Source organism: Anolis sagrei, chromosome X (genome assembly GCF_037176765.1).
Source record: "Anolis sagrei isolate rAnoSag1 chromosome X, rAnoSag1.mat, whole genome shotgun sequence".
NCBI classification, from domain to species: Eukaryota; Metazoa; Chordata; class Lepidosauria; order Squamata; family Dactyloidae; genus Anolis; species Anolis sagrei.
Genome location: NC_090034.1, coordinates 31,867,423 through 31,882,213, shown reverse-complemented (window position 1 = coordinate 31,882,213; position 14,791 = coordinate 31,867,423). Strand labels below are relative to the sequence as shown.

The window sequence follows — 14,791 nt, the reverse complement described above, 5'->3', positions numbered from 1 at the left end:
TATTTCCTGGAAATTAAAAGAACCAGTGAGCCATATGTGCAGACCGTCAGTAAGATGGGATATAAATTAAGCAAATGGAAGGGTGTTTTTGTGGATGGCTTACGCACACATGCTCACTCTTTGCAAACAAGGAAGGGTATATAAAGTTCAAGTGGCTCTGATTGGTGCTCTTGTCACTTGGCAAGCTTGCCTTGCGGGGGTCAAGATCTTCCTTCCCGGTTGCCATTTCCCTGAAAACCCTCTTGCAAATTGATGCCATGGATGTTTGTGCTAAAACACTGTAATTGCAAAACAAACAAAAGCAGGAGTGGGGAGAGTTGCTGAGAGCATTCCAACAAAATGAGGACGCACTTAGGTCTTGGGGAAATACAAAGCCCCAGGAGGTGCCAAAGGAGAGAGGGAAAACCATCCAGACTTTTGGGAGCAATTGTCTAATAGTCAAGCTGCATAATTCTTGTGATATTGCCCATTTTTATGTATAAATGCAAAAGAACAGTGAATGAAGATGAAGACAACAGACTCATTTGCAATGGATGGGAGAACATACAGATTCTGAGGACTGCTAAAAAGTTGGATCGTTGGGTGTGAGAGAAAACCTTTCCCTAGAAGATGAGATAAAAAAGTAATAATCTATCCATCATATACCAGGTATGGGGAAACCCAGGCCTGAGGGCTGGATGCGGCCCCTTGGGCTCCTTTCTCAGGCCCTCCTCTCTCTCACCATACTATCCTTCTTTCCTTCTCGCTTTCCATTCTCCTTCCGTCCTTCCTTCCTGGAGGGATGGTCCCAGAAGGTGTTATTGGGTGACACCTGTTCGACTCCACAACCGTTGTTTTGTGGGGTTCCTCAGGGCTCAGTATTGTCCCCGATTTTGTTTAACATCTACATGAAGCCGCTGGGGAAGATCATCTGTAGTTTGGGAGTAAGATGTTATCTGTACGCAGATGATGTCCAGATCTGTCACTCCTTCCCACCTGTCACTAAGGAGGCTGTTCAGACCTTGAACCAGTGCTTGGCTGCTGTGTCAGACTGGATGAGGGCTAACAAATTGAAATTGAATCCAGACAAGACAGAGGTCCTCCTGGTCAATCCAAAGGCCGAACAGGGCATAGGATTACAACCTGTGTTGAATGGGGTTACACTCCCCCTGAAGACGCAGGTTCGCAGCCTGGAAGTGATCCTGGATTCATCGCTGAACCTGGAACCCTCAGGTTTCGGTGGTGGCCAGGGGAGCTTTTGCACAGTTAAAGCTTGTGCGCCAGCTGCGACCGTACCTTGGGAAGTCTGATCTGGCCACGGTGGTCCACACTCTGGTTACCTCCCAAATAGATTACTGCAATGCACTCTACGTGGAATTGCCTTTGAAGACCGTTCAGAAACCAACTAGTCCAACGGGCGGCAGCCAGATTACTCACCAGAGCGCCATACAGGGAGCACACCACCCCCCTGTTATGTCAGCTCCACTGGCTGCCAGTCCACTTCCGAGCACAATTCCAAGTGCTGGTCTTGGCCTATAAAGCCCTATACAGTTGCGGCCCAGCTTATTTATCCGAACGTATCTCCCTCTACGTTGCACCTCGTAGTCTAAGATCTGCTGGGGAGGCCCTGTTCTCAGTCCCACTGGCTTCGCAAACGTGTCTGGTGGGGACGAAGGACAGGGCCTTCTTGGTGGTGACCCCCCGCTTGTGGAATTGGCTCCCCAGTGAAGTTAGATTGGCGTCCTCTCTCCTTTCCTTCAGGAAAAAAAATAAAATCATGGTTTTGGAACCAGGCCTTCAGCTAGGGGATGCAGCAGCACTTTGAACATGGAACTGGACCTGATGACTGTTACAATAATTGGAAACGGATATGTGATTATGTGATGGTATAATTAATTGTTACTGTTTTTAACTTTTTATGTATTTATGGTTTTATACTGGTGTTATTGATATTGTGGCATCGAATTGCTGCTTATGTTAGCTGCTCTGAGTTCCCCCCACCTCCGGGGGTTGAAAAGGGTGGGGTAAAAATGCTGTAAATAAATAAAATAAGTAAATAATCGAGAGATTTGGGGGGAACTGACCTTCCTTTCTGGGAGTTGTAGTCCACCCATAACCAGAGACAGTGACCTCCACTGATGATGGACCTGGACCAAACTTGGCACACAGAACCCCCATGACTAACTCAACCTACTGGAGGAGTTTGAGAAGGGACTGGCTTACCATAGTGGGAGTTGTTGTTTATCCTACAGCCAGAGAGCACACCAAACCCCACCAATTATGCATCTAGAGCAGTGGTTCTTAAACTGTGGGCCACGGACCACCAGTGGGCTGTGAGGACGAAAATCTGGTCTGTGAGCCTTCTTCCTCTTTATTTATTTTATTTATTTCTGCTCCTTTCATGCCGCTTGCCACTCTTTCCCTGTCGCTGACCATGACATATGTTCCGTATCAGAAACTAGAGCTGTTGTGGTCTATCCAATGCAATTTTCTGAACCAGGACTCCAAACTGAATCTAAAGTTGACCAAAAACGGATTTGTAAACTTTTTGATACTAATGTTGTAGAGTGGTCCCTGGTCAAAAAAAGTTTGGGAACAACTGATCTAGAACAAACTTGTCCAACATAACAAACTTTAAGTACTCATGGAGTTTCAGGGGGTTAATCTGGCATGTTGCGAGTTGTAGCTCACCCACAACCTTTTGCATTTTGTACAATTAAAAATGGACTTTTTCAAATAACCCAGGCAACACAAGGTACCTAAACTAGTATAATATAATATCGTACTTTGGATACACCATGAGACAATGTGACTGCCTGGAAAATATGAGGATGCCGGGGAGGTGGATGGCAATAGGAAAAGGAGAAGAGAGAACAGTTCAGTGAAGGGAGATATGGCTGTTAATAAGGTCTCTTTCAAGTTTCACATTCACAGGGGTAAGAACAACAATGCAGCCAAGCTGTTTCTTTGTTTGGGGAACAAGTTCTCCTTTCTTGGGATGCCCTTTTTTCTTGACAGGCTAAAGCCGGCTGCCTGGCTCTCTGCACCTGAACAGGAGAGTCCTACACTCAGGAGCAAGTGGTATTCAGCTCAATGTGGTCAGGTCTACGCTAGCAACAAAAATGGGCCCACCTTGACTCTGAGGCCATTGGAACACACAGTGAACCAATATTTTCAGTGAATGCCCTTCTTGCAAGCTTGAATGTAATAAAAATAACTCTCATTTTTTACTCTGCACTTTTAGAAAAATCTGGCTTTTGTAGTTTGGGGATCAGGTGGGAATCAGGAGAGGGGCGCTGCAGATTGAGGAAAGGAAGCACCGAGAGACACAGTCCCTGCTTCCAGTGAAGGGGCCACCGGATCATCTCCCAGACTCCAATGGAATCTGAATGCCACAGTACCCATTCCCCATGTCAGAACCTTCTGAGGTAAAATCAACTGATAAACAAGAAAGTTGATTTTGAGACTAAAATCTCTAGATTTGTACACGAGTATATAGGGTACATCGCCTGCTTCAGCTCTCCTACATAGTTTTAGCAACTTCAAGGCAAAGAAGGAATGCTACTCCAAGTGACAAGAGAATAACCATTTTATTAAAGATACAGTACACTCAAGTTTAATACTGACTTCCCTGCTGTTGTCCAACTATCCCTATAATACATTCATAACTCCAAATTTCAAACAATTACATTAAACTGACTTCATACTCATATGTCAAATACTGTTTGTAATCTGGAGGAAAGTACACCAGAGGTGCCGATATATAGATATGTATATATACAGACTTGTACAAGTATTAAATTCCTCTATAATGTACAGAGAGCAGGTATTTAAAAAACATTTTGTGTTTGAGACATTCAAAAATCAGCTTATGTGATAACTATCACTTTGACTTATGTTAAGTAGCACACACACCATCAATTGCATGACAAGAGTCATGTCATCAGGAACTTTGCATGCAGTAAAAGAAGCATGACAGTTTTCACCTATAGCAGTGTGTTTGGATGGTTTTCCTTCCCCAACCCCCTTGTTCTTTCTTGAAAAGATGTTGGTTCTAAGAAAATCCACAATGATCCGATGGTGAATTTTCTATTGTACATTCATCGGGAACAATATTGTGACTGAAAGGGAAATAAATTATTGATTTGTTTTAAAAGTCTTGCTTTGTTGAAAGGGCTTCAGAGAAAACTTGTTACAAGAAACAAACCTGTTGGAAGATTTGTTTCAGTACAAACAAAACCAAAACTTAGCCTGAAAAATAAATCTCCCAAGATTGAGGCTAGTTATGGTAATCTGATCAAGTTACTGCACGGTGCACAAAGCTCCTTGGCGGAGTTCAGATGAAAAGAAACACTGAAAACAGTTAAGATATTTTTCCAAAATATAAATCTTTTCTTAAATATATTTATATGTACTTATGTACAACTCTACAGAAAGCTGAAAGAACATGGCAAGAGATGTTCTCAACGTACACAGCATGGAGGTTCCTTGGTATAGACTGCCCCACAGCAGGTGGTTAAGAAATCCTGCTGAAAAGAAAGGCACTACTGATCTCTAGGTAGCGCACCAGAGCTCATGTATTAGATCAAGAGAGAACGAAGATGAGGAAGAATACTAATAATACTCATAACGAGCTCATCTCTTAACTCATTCCAGTGTCGAAAAGCTTTACAAAAATCTAAAAACATATAACTGCAGCTTTAAGAGCTTAGTGCAAATGTGAAAATTAACAGCAGAATTTCAAAAGTATTGAAAGAAGCTAAACTAGAACTAGTGTTTCCTCCCCTGTCCGTAAACAACTTGACATTAAGGAACCTTTCTCTCGAAAGGTGATGAAAATCCAGGAGCTGGAAATGAAAATGGTAGCAATACTCCTAGTCAATAATTTATGTATTTTTAAAAAGTTTGAGCTGAGCAAGGGCAGAATAAGGTTGTTTCCCAAAAGGATGGCAGTCCTTCCCCCCTTCCCACCCCCCTTTCCCCCCAGATATCGGCACAGGTGGATGCTGGTGGTGCTCTTGGCCTGGCAAATGTGCAGAACAAGATGTTTTCTCCTTGGTTGGTCCTCTCCAACATCAGAAGGTCTCGTCGTCGTTGCAGTTGGATGGCCAATGGCCAAACACCTCACAGATGTCGCAGTAGGGGCGCTCTTCGTTCCGGCTACCATGGTACGTCGAGTGTGGAGGCTCGTCCGCCGCTTGTTCTTGAGTTGGACAATCTTCGGTGTCATGGAGATCGAAACAGTCGCAAATGTCACAGAAAAGGCGAGGCTTCCTTTTGACCTGGCTTTCCCCCTCACTGTAAAGGTTCAGTACAAAAAACACATTCCAATGTCATTATATTAGTGTTAGAAGCTGTCATTTGAAATGAGTGGGGGAGGGGGTGTTGGGTATTTTAAAAAAGGAAACAGCATTGAAAAGGGTAAAGCAGCAACAACAGCCAACAACAGCTGTTTAGCAGATCAGAAGCTTCTTAACCCTAGCAGTAGAGCACACGAGCTTCAGCAATGGCAGGAGCAGAGTCAAATAACTATATTTCTATATAGGAAAGTCAGAGTCTGGCTATCTAACTATCTCTCTCTCTCTCTGAAGACACCTTGTCTCTCTTCATGCTCACAGGAGAAGAACAAAATGGAGGACTCAGGAGCTTGCCAGATGGCTGAGTTTTTGAAAGCTGTGTCCTTTCAAAGGTGTGTCAGGTGTGTCCCAGGGAAGTATCAGTCTAACAAAGGAGGGGAGGCATTCAAAAAGGGCAATGCAGGAAGGGTCTATAATTTTTATCAGCCTCTTATCAGGTCAAAGGTCTAGGATTTGGAGAGTTCTAAAAGCTCTAGGACAGGCATGGACAAACTTTGGCTCTCCAGGTGTTTTGGACTTCAACTCACACAATTCCTAACAGCCTCAAGCTCCTTCCTTTTCACTTAAGTAGCTGGGGGGGGGGGGGGAGGAGAGAAAGGGCCCGGGGCTGTTTGGAATTGTGTCCAAAAACACCTGGAGGGCCAAAGTTTGCCCATACCTGTTCTAAGAGGTTGCGATCTATTTTATGTAAAAATAATTTTATTGTGGAGTCTTTTCCTCAGTGCTTGCTAATGTCTTTACACAAAGATGGGTACCACAGAGAAGGGTAGCTGCCTTGGATCCCATCCTTGGAGAAAGCTGAGGCAGAACTTCAATCAACCATCCACATTCATCCCACACAAGCTCTCCTCCAAGGCCCTGCTCCTTCTCCTGAGAACTATCTCAATGTTGCCTTCCTTTTTTACCCGAGGAGATTACAGTAAGTTTGAAAAGTCATCATAGAGTTGGAAGAGCCCCAACTCCCTTCCATGTAGGAACACACAATCCAAGCAAACATAAAAATTTAAACTGTTTTTTCTTTAGGAAAAAGCATGATCATTCAGCTCAGCAACAGGTTCACAATGGATGCCAGTATCAATTCGCCACTGATCCTAACAGTAACCCACCTGTCATAATGAGGAACTTCTTCTTCATCGCCATTGAGAGCAGACTCAGACATCATTTCAAGTTTCGATTTCAGGTCATCATTCTTCCTTTGAAGGTCCACAATGACAGAATTCAGAAAATCAATCTGCAGGGTTTCCAGTGGGAAGAGAGAGACAAAATTAGAAACTCGGAACATTTCAGAGCAGCCAAAAACGATAGCTGAGAAATGGGTCCTGCAGCCTAAGCAAGGTGTCGGGCCAAAATAGCACAAAAATGCTGCTAACCTTATTTATGGAAGGCCCAAACAGGAATGTCTTACTAAACTGCCAAAACTCACCATCTTACAGACCAATGTGGAAGAATATACATTTTATACCAGGGAAAATTGCCATGCATGCAAGCTAGCAAAGCTTTCAGATAAGCTCATTTTGATATGCAGGCACTTCCTAAAGTAACACACAAGACAGAGCTTGTCATGTGAGGGGTCGAAGACTTCATCTCAGGTGGCAAATCTGAGGATGGCACATTTGAAACGAGTCTTTAAGAAGTCCTAAGAAGTCCTTTGTTGGCTAAGACCAAAAATTAGTTCTCTCACTTCTGCCACAGATTGATCTACCAGATGCTCCTTGGTTGCCCAGAACCAGAAAGTAGTGTTTGGTGATATAAAGCCTCTGAAAAGGGAAGCTTTCTGGAGACATCAGGACTACTAGGCCCGCTCCTCCATGGATTTGTCTGCCTAGTTCCTCTTTAGAAATCCCAATCCAGTGGCCATTGCCACATATTGTGAAAGTGAATCCCATAAATTAAGCATCTTTTGAATGTCCTGAGTCTACTGGTAATTATTTTTATTTTGGGTTGTTGTAGGTTTTTTCAGGCTATATGGCCATGGTCTAGAGGCATTCTCTCCTGACGTTTCGCCTGCATCTATGGCAAGCATCCTCAGAGGTAGTGAGGTCTGTTGGAACTAGGAAAAGGGGTTTATATATCTGTGGAATGACCAGGGTGAGACAAAGGACTCTTGTCTGCTGGAGCTAGGTGTGAATGTTTCAACTGACCACCTTGATTAGCATTTGATTGCCTGGCAGTGCCTGGAGCAATCTTTTGTTGAGAAAACCCATGCACACAGATAGATATCTACATAAAAACTCCAACCATCACCCAAGTCAAAAAAGAAGCACCATTAAAACCTTGGCAGACCGTGCAAAAAGAATCTGCGAACCCCACCTCCTCCAAGATGAACTGAACCACCTAAACTGGGCCCTACAGGCCAATGGATACTCCACCTCAGACATCAGAAGAGCTGCAAGACCGAGAACAAGCCACGAGAATAAAGACGAAGATCTACCCAGAGGAAAAGTGTCCTTGCCATACATCAAGGGAACCACTGGCCGCATAGGGTAGCTGATGAGGAAACACAACATACAAACTATCTACAGACCCACCAAGAAAATACAACAAATGCTTCGTTCAGCAAAGGACAAGAGGGATCCTCTCGTTTCTGCAGGAGTCTACCGTATACCATGCAGCTGTGGACAAATCTACATAGGGACCGCCAAACGCAGCATTGCCCAAACACGAATCAAGGAACATGAAAGGCACTGCAGACTACTTCAACCAGAGAAATCAGCCATAGCAGAGCACCTGATGAACCAACCTGGACACAGCATATTATTCGAGAACACAGAAATGCTGGACCACTCCAACAACCACCATGTCAGACTACACAGAGAAGCCATTGAAATCCACAAGCATGTGGACAATTTCAACAGAAAGGAGGAAACCATGAAAATGAACAAAATCTGGCTACCAGAATTAAAAAACTCTAAAATTAGAACAACACAACAACAGAGAGGAAACAAACAAGGACATCTAATCACCTCTCAACAAAAGATTGCTCCAGGCACTGCCAGGCAATCATCATCATCATCATTTAATTATTTATTAATCGCCCTCCATCCGAGAATGCTCTAGGCGATTTACAGCTAAATTGTAAAAGATAAAATGCATACATACAAAAATTAAAAATTAACAGGGATCGAATGCTCTAGTAAAAAGCCAGGTCTTAAGTGCTTGAGTAAAAGGCCCTAAGTCAAGCATGGCTCTCATGTAGGGCGGCAAGGAATTCCATAAGGCAGGGGCAGAAATAGAAAAAGCCCTGCATCTGGTCCTTTCCAAGTGCACTTCTCTAGGACCTGGTATATAGAGTAAGTCGCGTTGGGCTGGTCGTTGCGACCTCCGACGATGGGAGAAGGAGAGGCGGTCCTAAGGTACAATGGACCCTGGCCGTAAAGAATTTTAAAGGTCAGAATGCTAATCAAATGCTAATCAAGGTGGTCAGTTGAAACATTCACACCTAGCTCCAGCAGACAAGAGTCCTTTGTCTCACCCTGGTCATTCCACAGATATATAAACCCTTTTTCCTAGTTCCAACAGATCTCACTACCTCTGAGGATGCTTGCCATAGATGCAGGCAAAACGTCAGGAGAAATGCCTCTAGAACATGGCCAGATAGCCCGAAAAAACCTACAACAACACAGTGATTCCAGCCATGAAAGCCTTCGACAATATATTTTTATTTTATTTATGACCCTGCACTGTAATGTTATGCATAAGGGAGGACAACCCCTCTCTTTGTCTGCTATGTCCACAGCATATATGGTTTATTATAAATGTGGCATATCTACTCATAATCGCCTGTTTTTAAGCTAGAAAGCCCCAAATGTTTTAGCTTATATTTTAAGGAGGAAAACGCCATGATCCTTTCGGTTGGCCTCCCCATATCTATCCTATCCATCTGAAAATATAACTGTCCTGGCCTACATTTCTCCAAAAGCTCTCATGGGAGCTTAAGTTTCCTACAGGCTTGTGGGAGTCAATTCACACAACGTAAGACATCATTTCAGAGTACTATGGGCACTATTAGCAATCTAGGTTTCTATACATATTGGTGTAAATATACAGCAGGAAGACAAGGCAGCCACAATGCCTGCCTTGCTGGGCAAGACCAAGTTGATGAAAGCTAACAAAACAACTTTGTACAAAGCAGAGAAAGCTGAAACAAACCATATGCTGATTTGGATGAATTTTTCCCCAGCAGCAGATGACAGCAAGAAGCCAAAAGAGACAGAAAGAAACCAAGCATTAGAATCATTAGTATATTAATGCATGCCACTTGCTATTAAGCTTTTATGCAACCTGAAGCAGACCTGAAGAAGACTGCCCTTGCGCTTTCCTTCTTAGCTATGAAGCTTAGTGACTGGCAATGGCTTGGGTCTGGAGCCTGCAATGGTCCTCCATGGGACCTTGGAAGACACCAACATTTTTGAAACTTACAAAATGAAAAAAAAAAAAACACCTGAAAAACATTTCAAGCCCTGTAGAGGCCTTTTTAAAACCAGAAATCGAAATGGAAGTTTTTTCAAGGTCTCTCTTGGGGGACTAAAATAGCCAGAGACATGGAAACATAGTAAAATTGCTCTTCATAGATATGGAGACATTTTTAGCAAAACATTTTTTTCTTTTTCTCAAGGGGGATCTGGTGCCCTCCAAAAGAGCAGTAGACTTCATTTTGCTCAACCTGCTTTACTCCATTAACCAAAGCAATCCTTATTCTGCTGACGTGGTGTTAGTAGGGAAACCCATCTTTTAAAAATATTCTGTATTAGGGCTGTCAAAATAAAACATTAGAGAGGGATCCTGTGCCTTGAATGGTTGTGCCGAAGAGGGCATTCCACATAGTACCTGGTTGAATATGAAGCACCATGTGCTAAGATTCTTTCTACTCAACCATTAAAGGTCCAGATTTCAGTCTGCCGAGTCTAGTCTGCATGCAGATTTAAAAGAGTACCCATAAAGCTGCCCTGTGCTAAGAGAGATGATTTGATCCCTCTGCCCCAGCACTGTTTCTTCCCAGAGACAGTTTGCTCTCCAGGATTTCAGAGACAGAGAAGTCCTTCTCTCATATACTACTTCTGGTCTTTTTTATTGGAAATGCCAGAGAGAGACTCTTCAGCAGACAAAGCATGTACTCTGTTGTTGGGTGCCAGTCCATTTTATTCCAACATGGACAGCTTAGATCCATCCCAAAAATGCTTACAGGTTAGAAGGGTAGTGATCCTGCAGTGTTAGGAATGAGTAATTAACATTGGCATGCAATTTCATGGATAAGCCCACTCTAAAACCTTTTGGCTGGAGAATCTACAAACAAATCTGATGGGGTTAGGTCAGATGGATACTGAAATAAAATTATTTTGTTTTATAAATACTCTTACACTGCACACAATTATTTTTTATCCCACTTTTCTCCCATAGGTGCAACTCAATTGTACCACCCCAGGATTCAGGGTTTCTTGCCCCAAACTGACTGCCCTTTCTGATCAGGGAATGCTGGAGGAGACAATATTCTGGGTAAAGTCTTGTACTCCCAGACCTTGAACATACAAGCTAATGGTATCTGCTCAATCACCAGAACCACTCTTACTACTCCCAGGTGTGTTTTCTGCACCCTCTTTCTAGTGAGTCATGCACTGATACCTCTGACATTCTGCTATTGATTTCTTCCTTGCTTACACACTTGACTACAATTCTTACAATTACACACTATCCTGGACCCCCTCTCCATTAAGTGTCAGCGCAGTTAACATACTGAACATTTCTTTACAGTAAGTCATTTATTGCGAGTGGAGCCAAGAGGGCAGAAACAATACCTGGTTTTCCTGAGTGGTTTCATCCTGCGTGGCACCAGCAGCAGCGTCATCTTGAAAAAGACAAAAATACAGTGTGAAAACAAAAGATTCCCTGCTGTTGCATTGCCTTCATCACCAAAACAGAAAGATTTTGCTCTTCATGACCTTAGACCTCCGACATCTAATTGTAGATCAACACAAAAAGCATGTGCTGATATATTTGATTTTAACATCCATAGCACTATCAAAAGGATACCCTGGACATGCCAAGGTCAGCAGACCCTTTTTGTCATAATATTTGTTTTATGGAATGCTCTTGTCAGAAAAGATGATCTGATGTCAAGGATGATGTCCTTTTGGCACCACTAAGATGTTTTTTGACCTGTCCATCCCTCCTCCTAGCATTGTATTTTGAAACAGCAATTCTACCTGGAGAGCCAGTCATCTGTAGTATTGCTCCATGGAGTGAAGGGAAATTTCTGAAGCATTGTGGAAGTATGGTACAATTATGTCCATACTTGGAAGCAAAATGCAGGCAGCTTATTCAAGAGCTTATTCTGATGTGAATATTTTGGTAACCCTTGAGGAATGGTTTGCCTGCATTCCCACAACAGAAGGTGGTCAAGCTGTACAAAGATGGGGCATTCATGGCCACAAATTACAAGTGTGATCACACTGCATATAGGTTTCTTTGTATTATTATTATTATTATTATTATTATTATTATTATTATTATTATGCTATACTATGCTATACTATACTGGGTGGACCACAAACATTTCCCACATTTCGAGGGGACACTGTGTGGGCTGTAGTGGGGATAATGTCATGATCTCTATGGGATAGGTCTAATTCAGTAGCTGAGGCTTTGTCGTTTTCAGTACCCATCATGAGTTGGATCCGTGTTGTTGTTCAAGCACATTAGAACAACAATGTCTGTGATGACGATGCAGGGAGTGCTCTGTACAAGCTTTGTGCTTGGTCAAAATGCATCTGTTTCAGAACAGAAAACAATTTTGCTATGGATTTCTAATCTTCGGGCAACTGGATCTACACTGAAAAGAAAATCCCTGGCAGACCTAGGAAGCCAGAATATGTGGGAAAAGTAAGAGTATCCACACTGCCATCACCAAGGCGTTCTGAAAATATCGTCGAAGTTTGAGGAGGATTTAAATCTGCATCCTAACAAAATTATTCGTCTGATATGATTTTTAAAACTTATTAAAACAAAACTATTTTAATGTACTTTTCAGAAAGATACATAATGTTTTCTAGATAGCTTCGTTCAAAATGTGTGAGATCTTTATGCTGTATCCTGAATTATATTATATTACATCAGGTTCAAAAGGCTGCTCCAGAAAGGCTCTTCCCATGAGGGATACCACTACAAGTGAAACCTTGATTTTGGGTCTTAATTTTCAACTAATAAGAATACACCTGAGTAAAAGTACCAAACAAGACACAGCAGGTGTATCCTACTCCCTGTTTGGATTCTGGTAATGAATACCTCCGTATCACGAGACAGGGTTCACATAAGAACAGGCATTCTGAATTGCAGGGTTTTAGCAATAGATCGAGACTTCTGATGTCACTGTGTGGCATCTGAAGTGACCCAATGCGTGATTTACTTTGTGTCAGTCTGTCTTCTGTAAGTCTTATCAGCAGAGATGTATTAAAGACACTAGGCAGGACAGTACCTGAAGAACCAGGAGAAGCTTTCTGGATCTCCTTGAGTTTCTGTTCCAAATTCTTTACTTTTAGCTCAAGTTTCAGCTTATCAGACTCCAGTGATTGAACTAGTGAATGCAAATTCCTCGCAGTGGCATTCTCTCCACGGAGCACTGTGACCTGAAGGAGATAAAAAAGAAGGATGACGGAAGAAAATGCACCCAGTAAACACATAAAGGGAAGACTAATCACAGTAACCAGAAATGTCTGTTTGGACAAAATGTGCTTTTAGCTAGTAGATGCTGGAGAACAAACAAGTGGGGAAAATATAATTGCTTTGCCCTTCTTGCGAATTCCCCCTAGACATGGATCTATACAAGGGGGTCTTGTTGATTAATTTCCTCTGTTCTGAAAAAAAAGAAGACACATCTCAAGATGAGGAAAAATGAGGTTTGATAATTAAAAAGCCTGACTGATGCACTTCAGCTGCAGAGTACTTTTAACTTCTCCGAAAAGCTATACAAAATTTATAAAGAACTCGAGTATACATGTAAGCATAAGGAAATCATATTCCTCCTTGAACATTGTATATAGCCTTTAGTTAGAAAATATCTATGGAGATTTCCAATTCCTCAGGCTCCAAGGTAATTTGCTGATGATGGAAAGCATGGCATCTTTGTATGTTGCGAGTACATGTTGGAACAAATTGATCATATTCCAGGGCAGGGCAGAGAGAACCGGGCAGAAGGAGGCATCTTGTTCTATGAATAAGAGTGGAACAAATTCAGTTTCTTTGTTAAGCTTGAAATGCCAAGGTTTCTAATTCTAAAATCCACTCAATTTCCTTTGACATATGGGGTTTTCTCATTACTAGCATAATATTCTCTAGTACTAGAAATCAGAGAAGAATGTCACAGTGATTTTGTGGCAGGAAACAAACACGTTGCATGGTAGGAAGAGCAACCCCCCAAATAATGGGTTATTCCCCGAGTGCCAGCTGGGTAGCCAGGGATTCCACATTCTTTTTAGTGATTCTGTTGACTCCCTTCTCTCACTTATCAGTATAGTTCTCTAGCCTTGTTTTAGTTATCTAATCTAACAACTTCTGCTTAACTACTATAGCCAACCAGAGATAGAATCAATGTCATCAAAGTTGGACAGATGAAGATTAGTAATGAAACTCTTCTGACTGAAGTGACTGATACTAAAAAGACCAGGTTAAAAGAGTATCTTTATAGACTAATGTATAAGTCTACAACATATGTAAGTCGAGAGCAGGTTTGGGGGCAAAATTATGGATCTTGATGTAACCCATGGCTAAGCTGAGAGGGGAAATCTATCTTTTTGGAAAGAGTGAAAGTACAGAAGTCACGTTGACCCATGGATAAGTAGTTCCATTTTTATAGATTGAGTTTTTGACTAAAATTTCTAGACTTATACATGAGTATATGGGGTAAACACAGAGAAAGCTCTTTTAGGGATTCAGATGGACCCTTTGTCAACACAAAGCTTATATAACCCAATCTCCCTTTCTGGCTCAGGGGAGACAGTGCTGTAAGTAAGTCTATTGCCTCTCTTTTCTGCTGAATTTTTAATTTTCTTAACGTTTTTATTCTTCTCCCAGATAATTATTTGAGGTCTTACCACAATGGCTCTTGAATCTGAGCACCGCCATAACGCTCTCATTAGATGTTAAGGGGGGGAAAAATCCAACACAGGCTCAGATGCCTGTTCAGTAATACATCACTCAAGGGCCAGCTGAGCCATCTCTATTCATAATATCCGGCTTTGTATACAGTGCACTTGTTGCTAATTGAGCTCATTTGGTCTCCTCATCTAGTAACTTTCTTTTTTTCTTCCCTTCCCTATCCCCACCTGAAACTGCAGCTTTTCTCTTTTTCTTTTAAAGTTCCAATCAATGCCATACTTATATTTCCTCCAATCTAATGTCCAACTACAGGCAATCCCTGAGTTACAGCCATCCGACTTACATCCAAAGTTAAGAATGGGGTGAGA

At 42.2% G+C, this 14,791-nt stretch overlaps 1 protein-coding gene across 19 annotated transcripts in view; it reads right to left on the bottom strand.

The window, feature by feature from the left end:
- Positions 1-3,550: 3,550 nt before the first annotated feature.
- CLIP1 (CAP-Gly domain containing linker protein 1) overlaps positions 3,551-14,791 on the bottom strand; it is a 172,636-nt gene continuing 161,395 nt past the window's right edge. For all 19 annotated transcript variants that reach the window (XM_060785988.2, XM_060785995.2, XM_060786003.2 and 16 more), the window contains 4 exons: positions 12,805-12,955; positions 11,129-11,178; positions 6,443-6,567; positions 3,551-5,277 (listed from right to left, as the gene is read on the bottom strand). In XM_060785988.2, the coding sequence (XP_060641971.2) occupies positions 5,055-5,277; positions 6,443-6,567; positions 11,129-11,178; positions 12,805-12,955 (549 nt within the window). In that variant the 3' untranslated portion in view covers positions 3,551-5,054. The remainder of the gene's footprint in view (positions 5,278-6,442; positions 6,568-11,128; positions 11,179-12,804; positions 12,956-14,791) is intronic.